The sequence below is a fragment of the Nanorana parkeri genome, unplaced genomic scaffold, assembly GCF_000935625.1.
Source record: "Nanorana parkeri isolate BGI_ZX_2015 unplaced genomic scaffold, ASM93562v1 scaffold657, whole genome shotgun sequence".
In the NCBI taxonomy this organism is placed as follows: domain Eukaryota; kingdom Metazoa; phylum Chordata; class Amphibia; order Anura; family Dicroglossidae; genus Nanorana; species Nanorana parkeri.
The window spans coordinates 418207-427912 of record NW_017306925.1 but is presented as its reverse complement, the minus strand read 5'-3'; the positions used below and the strand labels follow the sequence as shown (position 1 = coordinate 427912).

At 44.5% G+C, this 9706-nt stretch overlaps 1 protein-coding gene across 1 annotated transcript in view; it reads right to left on the bottom strand.

Moving 5' to 3' along the window:
- LOC108792547 (alkaline phosphatase-like) overlaps positions 1-9706 on the bottom strand; it is a 50536-nt gene that overhangs the window by 23540 nt on the left and 17290 nt on the right. The window contains exon 4 of the mRNA XM_018563346.1: positions 5809-5983. Coding sequence (XP_018418848.1) covers positions 5809-5983 — 175 coding nt within the window. The remainder of the gene's footprint in view (positions 1-5808; positions 5984-9706) is intronic.

The window sequence follows — 9706 nt, the reverse complement described above, 5'->3', positions numbered from 1 at the left end:
TTCAGCGTGGCTTTTTTTGTCCCCCCCCCCCGTAAGAGTGCACCCCAAGGCAAATGCCTAGTTTGCCTTGCGGTAGATACACCTCTGGACACAACCACAGCCAGCCAGGCATGACTGGGTGTGACAGGGTCACTTTGTTGTCACTGCATTTAATAAACAGTAATTCATTATGGGAACACAACCACAGTCAGCTTTTCGTGACTGGGGGTTACATGGGGTCACTTTGTTGTCACTGAATTGAATAAATAGAAATTCATTATGGGAACACAACAGCCAGCCTGGGATGACTGGGGGTGACATGGGGTCACTTTGTTGTCACTGAATATAATATGTGTGAATGGTTTTGTGCTGGGGGGAGGGCACACAGACATGTGACTCGCTTGGTCATCCGCACACAAGACTGCTGAGAGCCATCAAAACATCTAGTAAGTGGGTGTTTCTTCCCACCTCAGCACAGCTGACACTGTTGTCGGTGAGATGGGCTGCAGCCATGCTGAAGACTGAGAAAATTATCCATCTGAAAACCCAGCGGGGCTGAACCCTGGGAGCCATGAAGGAGCATTACCTGAGGAGGACGTGAGTTGTGAGAGCCCGCTGTATGCAGCCTGTGGCTGGGGTGAGAGGACTTCTCTTCGCCTTCTGTTAGCCGGTTACATATAAACTGTGCCCAAGACTCTCCGGACTCCCCATACAGTCTTCTTTACACTCCGAACATGGGATCCATGCTGAGCAGCAAATGAAGCAGAGATCACCAAGCCCTGGCTATAGAAGACCAACACCAGCAATGATTGTGCAGTGTGTCTGGAGGTCCTCAACCAGCCGATGAGAACATGATGTGGCCATGTTAATGGGTTAGGGGATGGTATTTTTTGTGGCCCCCCTGGAAGGTGCCACCCAAGGCAAATGCTTAGTTTGCCTTGCGGTAGATATGCCCGTGTACAGCAGGCCTTCGGTTCTTCTCAACCGAAGGCTAAACTGCAGCCGAAGTGAGCCGAAGGTTTGGCTACATCCTTCTGCTCTTTAGTGAATAACCGCTATAGATTTTGGAAGAACGCAGCCTGAATATCAGCATTACATACTCCTGACTCTTTTCTGCTATAGGTGGCTGAGAGTGTCAAGTCCCCCTACCATTCCATTGATAGGCCAGGGAGTGTGGGGGTACTGGTTCTTTCACTTTCTGGGTTCTATCTTTAATAAAACTTTTGGATGACCAACAGGAGTGCTAAATGATGGTATATCTCTGGTCAGTGTGTGTGTCTGGGGGAGGGAGAGTAGACTGGCAATTTGACAACTGTCACTTTTGAAAATAGTTGCTTTGTTAAGGAGTTTTTATGGGTCATTGTGAGTCTTTGAAGGTCAATCAACTTTAATAATTAAAAAAAAAAAATTATGAAAACTAATAATGAGGATAATCTCTGCAATGCTTGTAAACATGTGCGTGATATTGCTGCTTAGCAGTCAGTCCACCCAAACTGCAATATTTGTGTGATCTCCTTACCACAATTCCTAATTCTGTTTATATCCACATTAATTTGGAACAATCAGTTAAAGGAGAACTTTGAGGTGAGTGTTTTTCACTCACCTCATAGTTCTAGCCGACCTGTGACAATGAGACTGTCACAGGTCGGCTCAGTAGATCGGGAGGTGAGCGAACACATACCGGCGTTCGCTCACCTCTCGATCCTGTCACGGCTCTCTGCCGTGACAGGGGAGGGGCTGGATTCCCCCCTCCCCGCTCCGATCTACCAGGGCTGACTGGCGGAACGGACGGGGGAGGGGGGCGGGTACCGCTGGCTCTGCCTCTAGATAGACAGAGCCAGCTGTCAGTCACGCAGCTGGGCGGATCCAGACATAATTGCCTGGATCCGATTCAGCTGCGGGGTCTCAGTATACCGCGAGCAGTAGCAGTAAGTGTGAGATCTGTTTGTAATTGCCAGAGATTATATCCAGACCTGGAAATTCAAGTGCAGAGATCTATGTGTTGTGACCCTGCCATCTGCAGTTGTGTCACTATTAAATTTAGTGTGTTTATTGCAGGACTGTAGTCAGTCTGGGCATCAATTGTTCTCAGTTTTGCAAGTTTTTTCTAAGCTTGGTAGGTTGATTAACCCCTTCATGACTGAGCTTGTTTTTAGTTTCTGTTTGTAAATGACTGACACACTTTTGACATTTTTGCTGTGTGATTCTTCCACGTCAGTAATATACTTTCTTACAAAGTGCACCCACACATATTATATATTGTTTTTTAGAGGACAGATCGGGCTTGATTTGTAGTATTTTTTTACAAAACAACACTTTTTTCCCAGTTTTGATTTGTAGTATTTTTTTTACAACACCAGCACAGCTAAAAAAATGCAATAAATACATTCATTTATTTGTCCCTTTTATTATTTTTTTACACTTAGTTTTTTTTTTTTACACTTTTCACTATTATTATTTTTTTTACACTTTTAACTATTTTTTTAACCTTAAAAATTTTATTTTATTTATTTAATTATATCAAGCAGTCATTGTGAATTAATCTCACTATGACTGCTTGATAAATTAATACATTTTTGGTTATTATCAGGCTGCTTCAAACTTCAGAACAGCCAATAATAAGTTAGTGACACTGATCCTGCAGCAGTTCAGGATTCAACTATCACTAAATGTTTTCTCATTGTTCCAACAACCATCAGAAAACTGAAACATTCTTCTTTCAGGAATTCACTTTCAGGGATACATTATGTATGTATCCCTGAAAGTGAAAGAAAAAAAAAAGCCAGTATAGCTTGAGAGAGATATCTCTCGATCTATACGAGCTGTCAGAATGCCAGCAAAGCCGGCAAACATGCCAGCTCTGTTTTGACTCTCAGACACCCGATCTTCAGGTATCGGGTGTCTGAAAAAGGTTAACCCTTTTATTAATGGATGCCTCTATAGTGAGGCATCCATTAATGAATGGTAACCGCTGATTCTCAGCGGTTACCAGCCTTCTAGTGCCGCAAATAACTCGTCACGTACAGTGTACGTGACGAGTAATTTGGTCCCTTTGTGGCGGGACGTACAGTGTGCGTCTCCCGTCACGAAGGGGTTAATTCCACCTGCTGCTGGGATGGGGCCATAGCATTTAGTGTAGGAATGTAATTTACAAGGTTATGAATATGCATCTGACTCTGACACAGGGCCGGCCTTAGGCCTTTAGGCGCCCTGTGCGAGAAAGCTTTACAGCCCCCCTCAGTGACCACACCCCTCAGTGACCACACCCATTTTTTTCCAATATCCATACCATTTAAAGACTCCCATTTTGTTAAGCCCCAAAGAAACATATTTAAAAGTATGATAAAAAATAAAACTTTTATTCAAAGCTATTAAACTTACATACATAGTATTTGAGGTTGAATAAAGAAAGTCCATCAAGTCCAACCTATTGCGTAGGCACAATATAAGTATTCTTATGAAATAAAACAACAGCAGGCAAACAAATGGTAAACAATAAATGTCAAACTAAAATAGAGTCTATAAAAATAAAGTGTCAGGATGCAGAATGTCATTTCAACTAAGTGAATCTAGAAAATAAAAAATAAAAAGCAGAACACAAAACTACATGTTAAATTCATGAATTACTATTTGCCCGAATATACGAAAAATGTATTCAGGCACATAGTTACATAGTTAGTCAGGTTAAAAAAAGACACATGTCCATCGAGTTCAACCTATAGAGATATGAAAATACATAATAATTTGTTTGAGAATGTGCGGCGGCCATGTTGGCCACTGGTGCATTCTGTGAATGTGTGCCACCATCTTGGAGGCGGGGAGCATGACGTCACCAAGATGGCGACACCAATATAGGCACCGCCATCTTGGTGTATACCTAGATATATAGCAAAGATGTCGGCGCCCAACACGTGCGGTATTATATGACGTCATGCGCCCTGCCTCCAGAACACGCCAGTGGCTGAATCCAAAATAGCATAAAAATGTGTTTTGTTTTATGAAACGAATGAAAACGTTTTTAGCTTTCGTTCATTTCATATGAAATGAATTTTTAGTCTTTGCACTAATGTCTAATAATATGTGTGGGGGGAGGGGTAATTTTCACATAAAAAAAAAACTGAAAGGATGACAGCGGCTCCGCTCTCCTCCCCGCTCGGCCGTCCTGACAGCTGCGGCATCTCTCCTCACCACTCAGCCATCCTGACAGCAGACATCACTCCCTCCTGCAGGCTACAGTGGACCGTTTCTCCTCGGAACCCCGCTGCCTCATTAGGGCTGTCTTTACCGCAGGGCAAAAGGGGCAACTGCCCTGGGCCCCATAATTTACAGGGGCCCACAGCAGCTGTCCCTTTTGCCCGCAGCAGCAGGCAGGAGAGCAGCAGCACTGCTGATGGCAGGGGCGGACTGGGCCGGGGGACTGCTGGCATGGTGCGCGTATAGGTAGCAGCTTGGTGGGGGGTGATTGGCAGGTGGTGGCCTGCTGGATCTATAGGGCACACAGGCCTGAGACGCACAGCTGGAGCCGGTAGATAGCTGAGCCGAGCAGCCTGAAGAGGAAGGAGCCTCCGCGGATCGTTGTGTGCTGGGAGCAGCCGGAGCTGGGCTCATCTCTACCCATTGTCTGAAGCTCCAAAGAGCGGAGCGCCCGGCTGGCAAAGGATGATGCGGGGGGCATGCTGGCTGTGGATGGGAGCAGTGTGCAGGGCATAGAGAGCAACATCAGTGCTGGATGTGATGAGGGTTTCCATTATTTTGTCATTTCATTGAGTATGCTGTGCTCAGAGAATAGACCTGTGTGCCAGGCTTCTATGCAGCCGACCACCATCACTACTATCACTACTTCTATTGCCTTTCAGAGTCCTGAGTCCGTTGCCTTATTGCACTGAACTATAGAAATATGTACATTTATTCATTTATTTGTTTTTTTAATTTCTTTTAGGGTAAAGGTGATGTAGGTGGATATGGGGGTCTGGGTCAGGAAGTAGGGGGTCGGTTGATGGAGGCAGGAAGGTTGTGGGGGCCCATAGCAAAATCTTGCCCAGGGCCCAATTAATATTAAAGACGGCCCTGTATGAATGGTTAAGGTGATACATTTTTGGGGAGCACCTTTCCGGAAAGCTCTCTCCCCTGGGGCTTCTCCCTGGGAGGAAGTCTGTGTGACTATGTACAGTGCCTGGGCCTCAGCATGTGCATGTGCTGGGGGGCTCTGAGGCCTAACTTATGGCTGGAGTGAATACTTTATGGAGGCTAAGCTGGAGAAGGACCTTCTTGCTGGAAGGTGTCGCAGAGGAGCTGCCATTTGGACATCGTAGGAAGGATTCATCACCCAGGTACCAAACACAGAGGAACAGAAGCCAGTTGTTGCACTACAAGGACTGTGAGTGCTCTTACAGAGTCATAGATTTTCTTGGCTGTTCTCTGTTTGAAGAATATATTTTTTTGTGGTCGCTCCCATAGGACCTGTTGCTATTAATATTGCTATTGGAGCAGATGCTGTCCTCTAGTTTTGACCCTCTCTCCTTAGTTTTATATCACTGAGCAATAAATACTAAAAAGACCCTAAGACTCGAGCTTTTTCATTAAGAAGTGCTGGTGTTGCTGGAGCTGAAAACGGGGATGGTAACTGCTTAACAGGTAGGAGGCACTAATTACGAGCGGCTCCTTTAGGGGTCATCGCTACATACACATCAGTCCCTAGAAATATAAGTAAAAGTTCAGTGCTTTGACACGCCACCATTTGGCAAAAATATGAAATTTGGGTAGACTGACCCTATCCAAAAGTTTCTTGTCTGTACAGTTGATATATTTGTTTGCACAGTGGCTACTCACCCTCTTGCTTTGCTCTGTGAAGTATGGATTCCACTTCATTCCCATTGGCACTAGTGCAGACTGAAGGCTGTGCAGCTGCACTCACACCCAGCATCCCAGAATTAGTCTTTACCCCACACAAATAGGCTGTTCCTGTACCTGCGCTGTCTGGAACCTGTGCATCTACATTGTACACCTACAATAAGAAACAGAAACAATTATACTACCACTGTTCACATTACCTACCTAACAACCAAACAGGCATCAAATGAATTAATCTGTTAATATGATAATATTACTGTACAAGTAATTTTTTTCCTGGTTATGGTCTAGTGCAGATGCGCCCACAATTTTTCGTCTGGAGATCTACTTTTGAAATGTCGAGCTCAATGAGATCTACCAATGAAAAAACACCTGCATTCAGGGGTGGGAGGGGTGTGGCAGCGCATTGAACTCAATGGCACTGCAGCCACGCCCCCAGTGCAATCGACGCACCGGGAATGCAGGCACATTAGTGCCTGAGTTCCGGTCTAGTGCGATCTGCAAAAATGCTGCATTTTTGCATATTTTTGCAGATCGCTTGGACAGGAACGCAGGCATTAATGTGCCTGCGTTCCGGGTGCGGGCGATAACACTGAGGGCGGGGGCGTGACTGTGGTACCATTGACTTCAATGCGCCACCACGCCCCCTCCCGCCCCTGAACGCAGGGAGCCGGCGGGCTTGCGTTCCAATGCGTTCTAGAGGCCGAACACTCTGGAACTCAAACTTTGTGGTGTGAACCGGCCCTCTCTTCTCTCTCTCCTCGTGCTCTCTCCTCTCTCTCTCTCCCCTGTTTCTATCTGCTGTCTCTTCTCTCTCTCTCTCTCTCTGCTGTCTCTTCTCTCACTTTCTCTGCTGTCTTTCCTCTCTCTCTGTGCTGTCTCTTCTCCAACTTTCTCTGCTGTCTCTCTCCTGTCTGTCTTTTCTTACCTCCACTGCAGCAGCTTCCCAAGTCTCCTCTCCTCTCTCCTTCCCGTCTGCGGCGTCTGACACATTCAGCTGCACAAGCACCGCGGGAGGCGGGAGGACAGGACACGGGTCAGTGAGCCGATCGCAATCTACCAGTGTTCGCTTTGCGATCTACCTAATGGGCAATTCCCTGGTCTAGGGAAACATAAATATAAGGTCTGCTAATTCTTAACAGCTTTAACAGGAAAAGGCGAGACAGACAGAACCATTTTTTATACTTTCAATTGGACATAACTTGTTCATACTTTGTTCTGTTTGACACTTTGTTCAATGTTCAGCGTTTACGCGTATAAAATTATCACATACTCTATGTAACATTTCCCCCAGAGCAGTTAAAGTGACAATAAACCTTTCCTTTTTTTATTTTTAGACATGGCAGCACCCCTGTAAGATTCAGATCTTGTATTGTTTTTTGTTTTTTTAAATCTTTCAATTCCTTTTTCTCCAGTGGTCCCTGCAGTGCTTTACCCCCGCCCCCTGCACGAATGCCTCCATCAGTTAACTGCTGCTATGGAGGCACCCATCCATGCTCGTTCCCAGCTGCCCATAGAAACACACAGCCTGGCAGCCAGCGTATGGCTCCTCTGCGCTCAATCTCCTCCCACTGCAACCAGGAAGTTCGGGGCGGAGGATCGATTCGGGGGCCGGCGGCAGTTACAATCGGTGGTGATAGGTAAGTTAGGTAAGTTGGACGAGGGGAGGGGGGCATAGAATGCATTAGGGTAAAACATTTCCCTGCCTTTAATACTGCTTTAAAGTAGAAGCCTTTTTTTTTTCTTTTGATAGCTCAGTGAAGGATTACAACCTCTGTCAGATTTTCAGATTTATATCACTGCATGTGTCCACAGTGTGGTGATTTCCCATCTTTTCTATTTGGGTGACTAGTGTCACATGGGGAAGGAAAGTTTTTCGTGTTGTTTTTTTTTTTTTGGACAAAATGTGCTGGCCCGCAATTGGTCACACATGCAGCACTGATACAAGGAGCAAAATTGTAGGAATGATGGCAAGAAAAAGTAGAACATAATGTAACACACTTGCCACTACCTAACAGGTACAAAAATGTGCCAAAAAGACAACACAACAAGTACAGTTTTAACTGTATAGTTTGATGGTGATGGATAAAACACCCTGGTGTATGTCATCTTCTCCAACTGACCCGAGGATTGGTGAGAGGCCTTTGGCCACGTTGACAACCTGTTTGCTGCTCATACCTGCACTACAGTAAGGGCCCCCAACGCTGGCTAGCTTAGGACACCACTACTGGCTAGTAGTCTAGGAAGGTTTGGGCATTGCCAAAGGGAAACCTTAAAGGGACCTACACCCCATTCAAGGGAGGACATTTAAAGACAATTGGCCTCGTATACCTCAGTGCTGACAGCAGATAGCTGCAGCTACTGAGTTGCAGAATGCCTTAGCCTGCTGTTTAATATCCTTTTGTGTGACTGTTGGGTATACTATTGCCATAGTTGCTTCATATATTGTGTTATTATTAAATCTGCTATAAAACCGTTCAAAGGTGTGTTGGTGTGCTGTGGATCCACGATTTTGGCGGTACATTGGTGCAGGGTGATAGAAAAACCCGATCATTAAGCGGCTCCTTCGGGGGTGAGCGCTACACTAAAAAAAAATATGAAACACAATTCTGTGTTTAAAATTCAGAATTCTGGGAATTCTGACTTTTAAACACAGAATTGTGTTTCATATTTTTTTTTAGCATGGCCCCAGGGTTTTTTCCGTAGTAATATACCTTCAGAAAAGTAAAGGTGAAGATATACGTGTAACCTTTCTTTTACACTGGGGCCTGATTTTTGTGAGTTGTGTACATTGTAAGGTGTGGGTGGTATGTTTGGTGGGCAACTTTTTCACAAGAGGAAGATTTATTTAGCACAATATACTTTATGGAATAAAAAGGAAAATGAAATAGTCAGTTTTGCTGTTAGATAATGTAATCAGCAGACACAGCTTGTCAGACATTTTTTAAAAGCACAGGCGCAGTGGTCAAATAGCTCAGATCTGCAATTGTAAAAGATTTGAAGCCAAATAACAAAAACAGAATACACAGCCTGTCAGCCTGTTGTGAAAGCAATTTTCTAAAAGTGCATACACTGTAGTTAGTAGTGTGAGTCTCAGATCTGAAAATGTGAAGGAGCTTCTTTGGCAAGTAACAAAAACAGCAGAAACAGACAGTCAGTATCCTGTAAAAGCAGTAATCCAAAATCACAGGCACTCTGGTCAGTAGTCTAATCAGAGATGTTGATTGTAGAAAAATTACACTGACAGAGTTAGTCACAAAAGGGTGAAGAGTTCGGAGAAGGCAGGAGAAGGGAACAATCTAGGACAACATAACTGATTTGGAGAAATTCTGCAATTCAGCTCACGTTCCAGTTCAGGTAGGTTGTCCTAGATCGTTCACTTCTACTGCCTTCTCCAAACTCCTCACCCTTTTGTGAATAACCCTGTGAGAGTACTGCTGCAGTACAGGAACAGAGAACCAGTCACTATTCCACTCTCCAATACTTGAGGCTAACTACCTGTTTATCAGCAACCACTACCTTCTCTCATCTCATAGTGGAAATGGCAGACTGTTCTCACATGCTGCATGTTAGAAGCGTCCAAGCACTTCACTTCTGCAAACTCTGAATCGTGGGAATCGGCTTACACATACATAAACATGAAATTCTGCAAGCTTGGTAAGTACATAATATAATTTCTCTTCAATAAGCTGTGTACAGTCAAATAGCGAAGATTAATTGCATTTTAAAGATAACATTTAGTCCTGTTTAATATTTGCAAATCATAACTATTTGTTCTTGGCTCATGTTTAACATTTGAAGTTACTGCAGCCGTAGAGGACTTTCCAGGATAATGGGCATACATTTTAGTTTTTCATTTTCCTTTGTTATGGATTTT